The sequence below is a fragment of the Salmo salar genome, chromosome ssa12 (genome assembly GCF_905237065.1).
Source record: "Salmo salar chromosome ssa12, Ssal_v3.1, whole genome shotgun sequence".
NCBI classification, from domain to species: domain Eukaryota; kingdom Metazoa; phylum Chordata; class Actinopteri; order Salmoniformes; family Salmonidae; genus Salmo; species Salmo salar.
In genome coordinates this window covers 91,701,515-91,714,542 of record NC_059453.1, presented here as the reverse complement: position 1 = coordinate 91,714,542, position 13,028 = coordinate 91,701,515, and the positions used below count along the sequence as shown (strand labels likewise).

The following is a 13,028-nucleotide window of genomic DNA, read 5'->3' as shown; positions in this document are numbered from 1 at the left end:
TTCAACTGTAATTTCACGGCTTCTGATCCCAGCCTGCAGTATAATAATAGTAATATAACAATCATATAGACCTCATTATAATTAGAATGGCTTCCAATGTTTGCCTTTCAGGATACTGTAGGTCATGTGAATTCTAGCGTTGGTAAAATGTCCTGATTTCAGTAAGTCTGTTTCTTCATCCTTTTATGAATCATGGTGTACGTACAATAATATGAAATTAATACAACCCTCACAGTAACACCAGGCTGATGTACTGTATGTACAGTGTACTTGGAAAATATTCAGACCCCTTGACTTTTTCCACATTTTGTTCTGTTAGTCTTATTATAAAATGGATTAAAATGTTTTTCCCCCTCATCAATCTACACACAATACCCCACATTTTCGCAAATGTATTATAAATAAAAACAAGATATCACATTTACATATGTATTCAGACCCTTTACTCAGTACATTGTTGAAGCACCTTTGACAGCGATTACAGCCTTGAGTCTTCTTGGGTATGTCGCTACAAGCTTGGCTCACTTGTTTTTGGGGAGTTTCTCCCATTCTTTTCTGCAGATCCTCTCAAGCTCTGTCAGGTTGGAAGGGGAGCGTTGCTGCACAGGCTATTTTCAGGTCTCCCCAGAGATGTTCGATCTGGTTCAAGTCCGGGCTCTGGCTGGGCCACTCAAAGACATTCAAAGACTTGTCCCGAGTCCACTCCTGCGTTGTCTTGGCTGTGTGCTTAGGGTTGCTGTCCTGTTGGAAGGTGAACCTTCGCGCCAGTCTGAGGACCTGAGTGCTCTGGAGCAGGTTTTCATCAAGGATCTCTCTGTACTTTGCTCCGTCCCAGTCACTGCCCCTGAAAAACATCCCCACAGCGTGATGCTGTCACCACCATGCTTCCCCGTAGGGATGGTGCCAGGTATCCTCCAGACGTGAAGCTTGGCATTCAGGCCAAAGAGTTCAATCTTGGTTTCATCAGACCAGAGAATATTGTTTCTCATGGTCTGAGAGTCTTTAGGTACCTTTTGGCAAATTCCAAGCGGGCTGTCATGTGCCTTTTACTGAGGAGTGGCTTCCGTCTGGCCACTCTACCATAAAGGCCTGATTGGTGGAGTGGTGGAGAGATGGTTGTCCTTCTGGAAGGTTCTACCATCTCCACAGAGGAACTCTGGAGCTCTATCCGAGTGACCATCAGGTTCTTGGTCACCTCCCTGACCAAGGCCCTTCCCCAATTGCTCAGTTTGGCCGGGCGGCCAGCTCTAGGAAGAGTCTTGGTGGTTTCATACTTCTTCCATTTAAGAATGATGGAGGCCACTGTGTTCTTCGGGGCCTTCAATGCTGCAGACATGGTACCCTTCCCCAGATCTGTGCCTCGACACAATCCTCTCTCGGAGCTCTACGGACAATTCCTTCGACCTTATGGCTTGGTTTTTGCTCTGACATATATAGACATGTGTGTGCCTTTCCAAATCATGTCCAATCAATATAATTTACCACAGGTAGACTCCAATCAAGTTGTAGAAACATCCTCAAGGATGATCAATGGAAACAGGAGGCACCTGAGCTCAATTTCGAGTCTCATAGCAAAGGGTCTGAATACTTATTTTTTAGGGGTATTGTGTGTAGATTTATGAAGATTTTTTATTATTTCATCAATTTTAGAATAAGGCTGTAATGTAACAAAATGTGGAAAAGTCAAGGGGTCTGAACACTTTCCGAATGCACTGTATGTACTATAAGTAAGCAATATGGCCTGAGGGTGTGCGTTATATGGCCAATATACCACGGCTAAGGGCTGCTCTTATGCACAACACACTGCGGAGTGCCTGGATACAGCCCCTTAGCCGTGGTATATTGGCCATTTAACCAACGGGTGTGTCTAATCCTGGATGCTGATTGGTTAAAACCGCATTCCAGCCGGTGTCTATTCCACAAGTTACCACCGGCTAAAGCTATGACTTTGAAATGCCTATTTACTCTGTTCCATCTCACTGTACAATCCACTGTCTCATCAGCCCAGCCAGGCAATTTATAAACTTGATCTCCACTATAAAAAGCATCTAGACATTATTTCCCATTTCTTTTACACTTGCATTTGATTTTCAACAGTGGAGATTTGTATAAACCTTGCTGTCTGTCTCTCTGACATTTACAACATTGTTTCAATATTGAAATTCGATCTCCAGCTGTCCAATTGTAATGAACGTGTCGGGAGTCGGGACGAGACAGACTGGCATGCAGTTTTTCTCAGCCAGTCAAAATCATGAATTAGCTGGCATCATTTTTATGGATATATACAGGGGCGGAAATCCCGGGGGGGACGGGGGGGACACGACCCCTCCCATCCTGGGAAAAATATGATTTGTCCCCCCCAATATATCACTGAAACATAACTATGTAATTTAAATAATATTAATAATATTCAATGAAAGCAATTGTGCTGATTATAGACACTTAATAGCGCGTTTTTGATCCACAATGGTTTGATCCACTGCCAGTTCCTTAGTTGGCAAGGTAACAGAGGGGTCGTGTCTACTGTCTGAAAGGCACTCAATGAACGTAACTGACATAAGGTTAATCCAGTCAATCGCGCACACACACTAGCTGAATATGCAGAGCTAGCGCACAAATATTAACTATTAAGCTAGCTAGTACCTATTCCATTTATGTGGCGTCGTCAAAGATGGAATCTTTGCTATCCTCAATTTATTCCAAGATCAGCATGCAGATGATGTAAGTTAATGCTTCAAAGTCCCTGTGATAAGGTTAGCGATAAACTGAAGTCCAAACTGAACAGAACTACACTCTCTTCTACCATTGTCTTAAATATATTTAATGGTCTCGTTGCAAAAGCTAAATTGTCGCAAGGGAACTTTTATTTATTTATTTTATTTCACCTTTATTTAACCCGGGTAGCAAAGATTATAGCAAACACCACTGAAACTGAATTGGTGCTCGCTAGCTTTGCAAATTCAGCTATTGTTGGAAGCCAGCCAATATGAAACAAACTATTAAAATTACAAAAGGTTGCAGCATATGTTGTGTAAATGGTGAACTCATACAGCTGTCAACTCTTGTCATTTTAATCCGTTTCACATTTGCTAGCTACCTTTTAGATCGAAGCCCAAATAGAATGATAGAAGATGATAGAAGCCCATCTCTTACTGTAAATAACCTACACACTGTGTGTGTGTGTGTAGCCAGCCAGCCAGCCAGGTAGAAAAATGGCAGAAAAATAAAAGACGGACATCAGAGTATTTTTCAATACACCAAAACGCATAGTAAGAACCCTAGTAGCCTAATATCTCAAAGACTAGTTGATAAAATGTTCATAAGAAAGAAATGAAATTCTAATGGAAATGTTTCACAATGATGTCATTAGGCAGAGCAGGCAACAGATGGCACACAGACAGCAGAGTTGGGGACAGATATGCAGGGACATACTGGCAGAGACAGGGAGTCTCAGGTAAGTTTGTTGAGTCTTTGTTTGGCAACATTATGAAAGGTTCTCAATTTTTTTGACTTGTAAAATAGGAACATAATTGGAAAATGCCATGGATACCCCCACTCTCAACTTAAACTGGTGACTGAACTAAGATTTGTTAAAGGCAATGGTATTGCTGTTGTGATTAGTTGTGTAGTTTTGGGTACCGGTAGTTAGGAGTACGGCAAACACCTTATTTCTTTGGTTCCTCAATATACATTTACCATATTACAATGTAGGCTATGTGTTACAGCACTACTTTTGGTGTCTCCCTCAGGAATTGCTCTTGAGAAAATTTCATGTAATTGTCCCCTCCAAAGTTGATATCAGATTTTCGCCCCTGGATATATACAAAGAAATGTCAACAGACAACAGGTAAAACGAAATGAAGAGCAGCTAGTTTGCAGTCTTTCCAGCTTCAGTTTGAAGTGATTGTGTTAGTTGTGTTGTTGGCTAGCTCCTCTGAACAACAGTGTCCTAACGAGAGAGCACATTTTCTCTGCCAGGCGAAATCGCGCATCATTAGCTCATTGTTATGGATGTATCCAAATAAATGTCACTAGAAAACAACAGTTTAAACAAATGCAGCTACTGTTGTTATTCTGTCTGCACTGTTTGAAGTGACTGTAAGTTAGCCGTAGTTGGCTAGCTAGCAAGCAAGGGATAAGAACGTTGCCAGTCAGCAGGGCAATGGAACACTGTGTTTATTTTTTTTTTTGTGTCCGGGGTCTGCAGCTTTTGGGGGGGAGGGGGGGGGTACTGTCATGTTCTGACCAGTAAGGGGTCATTTGTTATTGTAGTTTGGTCAGGACGTGGCAGGGGGTTATTTGTTTTATGTGGTTCGGGGTGTGTGTTTATGTAGAGGGGTGTTTGTTTAGAGTATTCCGGGGTTTTGGTATATGTTCTATGTTAGTGTATTTCTATGTTCAGTCTAGTGTATTTATTTCTATGTTTAGTTAATTGGGATTGGGCCTTCAATTGGAGGCAGCTATTCCTCGTTGCCTCTGATTGAAGATCCTATGTATAGGGGTGTGTTTGTCATGGGAATTGTGGGAGGTTGTTCGTGCATAGCTGTGTGTAGCCTTCATTACTGTTTGTCGTCCGTTCGTTTTTTTCTTGTTTTGTTTAGTAAGTGTTCAATAAAAGAAATATGAGCACTCAACCCGCTGCGCCTTGGTCCCATTCATACGACGGTCGTTACAACAGCTACGAAAAATACAGATGAAAACTCTCTAGGTAGATAGTGTGGTCTACAGCTTATCATGAGATACTCTACCTTAGGCGAGCAATAACTTGAGACTTCCTTAGATATCAAGCACCAGCTGTTATTTACAAAAATAGATAGTCCGCCGGCCTTTGTCTTAGCAGACGCAACTGTTCTATCCTTCCAATACAGCGTATAACCAGCCAGCTGTATGTTGATAATGTCATCGTTCAGCCACGACGCCGTGAAGCATAAGATATTACAGTTTTGAATTTTACAAAGATTACAAAGATTGCACGTTTTCTAGCAGAATGGAAGGAAGTGGGGGTTTATTCGATCGCCTACAAATTCTTAGAAGGCAGCCCTCCTTCTGGGCCCTTTTTCTCTGCCTTCTCTTCACGCAAATGATGGGGATCTGGACCTGTTCACGGGAAAGCAGTATATCATTCACGTCGGACTCATTAAAGGAAACAAAGGATTCTGCCAATCTTTGATGAGTATTCGCAGTTCTGATGTCCAAAAGTTATTTTTGGTCATAAGAGACGGTAGCAGCAACATTATGTACAAAATAAGTGAAAAAATAAGTTACAAACAATAAGAAACATACAAAAAAAACACAATTGGTTAGGAATACGTAAAACGTCAACCTTGTTCTCCGGCTTGGGTAGCAACCCTAGATTTGTTTTGGGACTATGTCTCGTGGAAGGATTAAATAGTATGAATAAATTCATAAAAATTACGTTTTTAACGTATTTAATTAAAATATGTAAATTATTATTTAAATATGTTGGTAACCCGTTGTATAAAATTGATAATGCCCTCCAAGCCGGTGTTTGGAGGATATATTGCAGGCCCTCAAATTCGTCTCGGGCGTAACAACACCTGTGCCAATATAGCCTCCAAACAACGGCTTGGAGGGCATTATCACTTAAATATCACAAACCCCCGAGGTACCTTATTGCAATTATAAACTGGTTACCAACATAATTAGAACAGTATAAATAAATGTTTATGTCATACCCATAGTATAGGGTCTGATATACCACGGCTGTCAGCCAATGGCGGTTGTCGGCTGTCAGCCAATTCAGGGCTCGAACCACCCAGTTTATAATATGAAATAAATACAACCCTCATTGATATACTGTAGGCTGATGTACTGTAGGGGTGGCAGGTAGCCTAGTGGTTAGAGCATTGGACTAGTAACCGAAAGGTTAAAAGATCGAATTCCCGAGCTGACAAGGTAAAAATCTGTCGTTCTGCCCCTGAACAAGGCAGTTAACCCACTGTTCCTAGGCCGTCATTGAAGATAATAATTCTTAACTGACTTGCCTAGTTAAATAAAGGTAAAATAAAGTACATTTGTTATGACTGTATTATAAAGTCCTTCTGTAGGTAGCCTACCCTTAATTAAATGTGCACTATGCAGACATCGCTCAGCCATTGCCTGGTTGCTAAAATTCTAAAAGTTTGCCTCGTTTCAGTTTATGTGACAAAACAAGAAAGTCTAGTGTAGAGAACCATTGTACAATCTAAACATATTTTCCCTAAACCAAAAATGGGAAGCATAGAAATAGCACACACAGAACAGATCTACCGCTTCTTAGACTTTCTTTCAATGACAATAGCAGATCTATATCTGACATTTCCATGTGAATTTGGTCTGGTCACCCAAAAACTGACATATTGCAGCTTTTAAAGTAAAGTGTGATTAAACACTCTACTATAGTAACCTACACATTTAGCCCAATACAGCCTGTTGTGTTTTTGTCTCTCTTTCTCTCTCCATCCAGCGGAGTCATAGGCAGTGGACTGGCCATGTTCTCCAGACATAGAATCCATGACGCATTTCTCTACCGCTAGTCATTAAAACGCCCATCCATACATGGTAATCATCTAGTCTTTAGACATTTGTGTATACAGGTTGATGATTGGATCTTTGGTAGTTAGTCAGTCCTGACTATGTATCCTGTCTGATTCCAGATCCACCATGCAGACTGGTTTTGAAGGCAAAGCTGTTGGGGATGGTCATATTAAACAGAGGTAAACTGACAGCACACGTTTACGTCACACGTGTATGTGTTGCTATCCACACTTCTCATCAACACTAATCCCAGATCGGTTTTGTTAATTTCTACATAATAGTTTAGGGTTAGGATTTTAGGGGAGTTTGCTGATCCTAGATCTGTGACTAAGGGCAGCCTCTACCTAGAGCCAGGTACATGTATATGAGATGTATCTATCACTGATGTGGTGTCCTCTTCATGTGTTCTCCAGCTACATGCAGAGTACAGCAGGGAGAAGGACTCCTACCGACCTCATAGAGTGGTACAGGCCTGGGAGCTACAGCAGTTTATATGGTAAGGAGGCTAAAAAACTCAATGCACACTGCCTCTCTTGACATTTTCATTTCAATTCAATTTTAATGGGTGTTGTTTTGATTTATTGTGTTAGTCACCTCCATTGGAGCAGACCTGGGGATTTTGGGGCAGAGATCTGAACATGCATCCCCAGGACCTTGGCAACCGGTTGCTATGGACATAAACCGGCCTCCGGGACAGTTACACAGAGACTAGGTTTGATGTACGATAATCACACTAATAATTTCCAGTGTCACTCTTTTTTTAATATGAAATGTACAGTAACTGAAATGTCTTGCCTAGAGCGGGGAACCGTGAATGATATTTGAATGAATTGTGGACATGGCATCTAAATACTTATTATAATGTGATGTTAGAACGAGAAGCTGTTAATGATCCTTTCTCCGTAGTACATGTACTATAATATGAAATCAATATAACCCTCGTAATAACACCAGGCTGATGTATGACCCGATGATAGACCGTATAAAGAAAGGACCAGATATTCACTATTATTTCTAATGAGTCTGTTGTTATTTGTATTACCAGCTGTTTGTAGGTGAGAGAAGAGAATAGGAAATAAGCATACACTACATGACCAAAAGTATGTGGACACCTGCTCGTCGAACATTTCATTCCAAAATCATGGGCATTAATATGGAGTTGGTCCCACCCTTTGCTGCTAAAACAGCCTCCACTCTTCTGGGAAGGCTTTCCACTAGATGTTGGAACATTGCTGAGGTGACTTGCTTCCATTCAGCCACAAGAGCATTAGTGAGGTCGGGCACTGATGTTGGGTGATTAGGCCTGGCTCGCAGTCGGCGTCCCAATTCATCCCAAAGGTGTTCAATGGGGTTGAGGTCAGGGCTCTGTGCAGGCCAGTCAAGCTCTTCCACACCGATCTCGACAAACCCTTTCTGGATGGACCTCGCTTTGTCCACGGGGGCGTTATCATGCAGAAACAGGAAAGGGCCTTCCCCAAACTGTTCCCACAACGTTGGAAGCACAGAATTGTCTAGAATGTCATCGTGTGCTGTAGCGTTAAGATTTCCCTTCACTGGAACAAAGGGGTCTAGCCCAAACCATGAAAAACAGCCCCAGACAATTATTCCTCCTCCACCAAACTTTACACTTGGCACTATGCATTGTGTGGCCTACCACTTCACAGCTGAGCCGTTGTTGCTTCTAGATGTTTCCACTATATATAGTGTATGAGGCTTTACATTTGTAGTAGTGCCGACTTCATCATTATTGACTAAAGTCTAAAACCTAGTGGACTAGTGAACTAGGTGGTGTGTGGACCTTTTCATGTGTGAGTGTGCGTGTGCACTAAATGTAATTTGGACTCCGTCTCAAAAACATTTTGCGTCATAACATTTTAATATACAGATGTACTGTAGGATCTTAATTTGATCACCCTGTTGTATGATAACTTTTCTGGTATGCAGGAAATGTAAAACTTGTAGTGTACAGTATTTGAGGTTTTAAAATGCTTTTGAAGTTTTTCATTTCCACTTTGAAATGTATCAACCCCTAAAAAAAAATATGATTAATTATAATCCACATTTCCTGTTGATAAAGGATTATCTTCCTGCTCTAGCAAACTGGCTCAAATTAATATCCTACATCTGTAGAGCGGCATAATCTTGCCACATACAGTATGCCACAATTTTGCTGATGTCAAACAGACATCTAAATTATACAATGCCCTCACTTTACATCTAAAGTGCCTTCAGAAAGTATTCACACCCCTTGTCTTTTTCCACATTTTGTTGTGTTACCAGGTGGGATTAAATAGATTTAATTGTCATATTTTGTCAATGATCTACACAAAATACTCTGTAATGTCAAAGTGGATTTAAAAAAAAAAATATGTAAAAAAAAAAATATGAAAGAAATAAAATACTAATATATCTTGATTACATGAGTATTCAACCACCTGAGTCAGCTATGAGTCTTTCTGGGCACGTTTTCTAAGAGGTTTCATCACCTGAATTATTAAAATAATATAATATTTGCACATGATTCTTTTTAAAATTCTTCAAGCTCTGTCAAGTTGGTTGTTGATCATTGCTAGACAGCCATTTTCAAGTCTTGTCATATATTTTCAAGCCGATTTAAGTCAAAACTGTAACTAGGCCACTCAGGAACATTCAATGTCATCTTGGTAAGCAACTCCAGTGTACTGTGTATTTGGCCTTCTGTTTTAGCTTATTATCCTGCTGAAAGGTGACTTTGTATCACAGTGTATGTTGGAAAGCAGACTGAACCAGGTTTTCCTCTGGGATTTTGTGTCACGAGTGCTAGGAGTGGTGGTAGGAGTCAGGCGCAGAGAGAGCAGAGGTAGGTAACAAAATTAGATTTATTTTCTCCAGTAACACGGTCCACGCCAACACAACAGGCGTGTGAAACAAAACGACCAACCCAATATCCAACAGGCACACAGTCCGGAAAGAAAATATATCCAATAGGATCGCCAGCACATCCAAATAGCAAACTGACGATAAAATAATCCCGCACAAACCTGGGCGGGCTAAACAGGCTTAAATAACCCAAAATCACGACACACAAAAAGAACAGGTGCAACCAATAAGACATACCAACAGAAAAGGAAAAAGGGATCAGCGGCGGCTAGTAGGTCGGCGACGACGACCGCCGAGCACCGCCCGAGCAGGCAGGGGAGCCGCCTTCGGTGGGATTTGTGACATTTTGCCTGTTCTTAGCTCTATTTCCTTTCTTTTTAGCCTAAAAAACTCCCCAGTCCTTGCCATTGACAAGCATACCCATAACATGATGCAGCCACCACCATACTTGAAAATATGGAGAGTGGTACTCAGTGATGTGTTCTGTTGGATTTGCCATAAAGTTAACATAAGACATAAAGTACATTTTTTTGTGCCTTATTGCAAACAAGATGCATGTTTTGGAATATTTTATTCTGTACAGGCTTTCTTCTTTTCACTCTGTCATTTAAGTTAGTACTGTGGAGGAACTACAATGTTGATCCATCCTCAGTTTTCTCCTATCACAGCCATTAAACTCTGTAACTGTTTTAAAGTCACCATTGGCCTCATGGTGAACTCCCTGAGTGGTTTCTTTCCTCTCCGACAACTGAGTTAGGACTGACGCCTGTATCTTTATAGTGACTGGATGTATTGACACACCATCCAGAGTGTAATTAATAACTTTACCATGGTCAAAGGGATATTCAAATGCTTTTTTTTTGTGCCATCTACCAATAGGTGCCCTTCTTTGCGAGGCATTGGAAAACATCCCTGGTCTTTGTGGTTGAATCTGTGTTTGAAATTCACTGCTCGACTGAGGGACCTTACAGATAATTGTATGTGTGGGGTTACAGAGATGAGGAAGTAATTAAAAAATAATGTTAAACACTATCATTGCACACGGAGTCCATGCAACTTATTTTTGTGACTTGTTAAGCACATTTCTACTCCTGAACTTATTTAGGCTTGCCATATCAAAGGGGTTGAATACTTATTTCTAAAAACAAAATTCCACTTTGACATTATGGAGTATTGTGTGTTGGCCAGTGACACACAACCTCAATTGAATCTATTTTAAATTCAGGCTGTAGTATGACAACAAAATGTGGAAAAAGTCAAAGGGTGTGAATACTTTCTGAAAGCACTGCAACAAAGACACCTTATTGTCCTCTTGCAACAATAAAGAAATCAGCATTCTATCTCTCCCCATCACATCTCTCTCACTTCCTCATCTAGAGTAATTCCAGCCACCCACTACACAGACACAACGGTCCAGCCATACAACTATTATCACCTCCTCAGGAGCATTAAAACCTACAGGAGGAATGACTATGCATCATATACATAGATCTTAACTCAGAGGATATGCTCTTTTTTCTCTCTCTCTCTCTCTCTCTCTTTCTCTCTCTCTCTCTCTTTCAAAGGGATTTATTGGCATGGAAACACGTTTACATTTCCAAAGCAAGTGAAATAGATAATAAACAAAAGTGAAATAAACAATCTCTCTCTTGATCTGTCTCGCTCCCCATCTCTCTCTCTCTTTTTCTCACTCTCTCTCTTTTTCTCTCTCCTCTCTCTATCGCTCTCTCTCTTTTTCTTAAAGTCCAAAAGCACAGCCTACATATGATCAATCATTTTTACATGTTATTAATGACGTGGGACACACCAGTCAATATCAGATCAATTCAGTCCACATGAATTAGTCCGAAACCTGAGGCCGCCTATACGTAAAAATGTATGACGTAAGACACTTTGGACTAAAGAATCTGCTAAATGTCATGTTATTAGTATATTATACAGGAGGTATTGATGAGGCAATCAGTCAGTCCCTGTGATATAGCAGTCAATAGTTATTTATTGCCTGGGGTTCCGTCCCAAATGGCACTCGATTCCTTTTATAATACACTACTTTGTACAAGGGCCCATGAGGAAATGGTCAAAAGTAGTGCACTATATAGGGAATATGGTGCCATTTGGGACGTAGCCCTGGAAAATGTCAAGCCTGTTGGATGTCCTTTGTGAAACGAATAACCATTGATCCCCACAGCACTATAAAGCCATGCTAAGTGACCTTGGTTAATTGAGATGACAGAACCATAGCGTAAACAGGCCATTCCAGAAGCTCTCTTCCAATAATCAATAGATTAACAGTGAAGCCTGATTGGCTGATCAGAAATGATACATACCTACAGCCTATTACTATAAGGTATGCTGTATATAGGGTGTGTGCTATACAGCTTAAACATAGGATTGAATTTATGCAATGACGTGACTAGCATTCATCCCGCAAACTGATGCTGCAACAAGAGCTCATCAATGGCATTATTTATCTGGGTGGACAGAGTAGCCTAGTCTACATTCAGACATGAACTCTTGACAGTGAATGATGTGAGAAGGTGATGATGATGAGGAGGAGGAGGATGACAATCAATATCTGTATGATATAATCAAATCAGTTACTTGCAATAAAACAAGTCTGAACTTTCAGGTGAAAGGAGTTCAGACTTGACCGGTAGTCAGAGGATGATGTTGGATGATCATGTATATCCTAAAGAGAAAGTGTATGTTCTGCATCACCGTTATGATGATGCCTCACCATCAGTCATCATCACTAACATGGCAGACCCCAAATCTTGTCAAAAATAATGAATGAGCAGCAGAAAATCAACTTACCGCTATGCTGACGGTGTCATCATCTTGGAATGACGGGATGAATTTGTCTCCACGGATTATTTCGGACTGATTTAGAGGACGGAAGCGACATAGCACCTTGATGTTACATTCTGCGCTAACATCGGCCATTGTGAGAAAGAAATCGGATGTGCCTCAAAAAAGGCAAATGGGATTTTTTGGGGGAAACCTATAAGTTACTTTGTTCCCTTCCACTATTTAATCTTATTTATCATATGCATATCAATGCAGACACTCTTTTTTTTTAAATGGGCAAGTTGAGCGTTTGCAAGAATGATAATTTCAAGCTTTTGTGCTTGAAATTAGATCAGTTTCGATCAAAATAAAAATGTAAATTAGGTTATGTAAATGTTGGAGAGTTTGCTTACTTCAAATAGACCAGAAAAACACATATATGTCACTATAACGTTTCTGCTAATTTGTCCATGCAGTTCTTTAGAATTTAAACGTGAGAGTATTCCCGAGCGGCTCCCGTTCCAGACGGTCGGTCAGCTGTTGTAGCGAGAGATGCAGGAGGAGAGATTTTTGAAGCATGGGCTTGCCGAGCGCTTTGCATCACTGGCAGCTCTCTTGTCTTTTAAGAAGCACGGGGCGTGGCCTGCACTGATCCAGGCGACGTTATTAAAGTGGTAGCCTATTCGCATCCCTCTCATCAGCACCACTGATGCGCTGAAGATGGAGCGGTTGCCTACGGACAATTGGTGTTTAATAATTTGTATAATAGCCCCATCATGCGAATATGGTTTAACCAGTCAATCGTAGGCCCACATTCGTTAAAAATCGAACATATGTGGTATTCC

At 40.8% G+C, this 13,028-nt stretch overlaps 1 protein-coding gene across 1 annotated transcript in view; it reads right to left on the bottom strand.

Moving 5' to 3' along the window:
• The window catches only part of LOC106566150 (kinesin heavy chain), a 130,141-nt gene extending 117,347 nt beyond the window's left edge, over positions 1 to 12,794 (bottom strand). The window contains exon 1 of the mRNA XM_045691941.1: positions 12,211 to 12,794. Within this exon, the coding sequence (XP_045547897.1) occupies positions 12,211 to 12,339 (129 nt within the window). The 5' untranslated portion in view covers positions 12,340 to 12,794. The remainder of the gene's footprint in view (positions 1 to 12,210) is intronic.
• Positions 12,795 to 13,028: the final 234 nt, after the last annotated feature.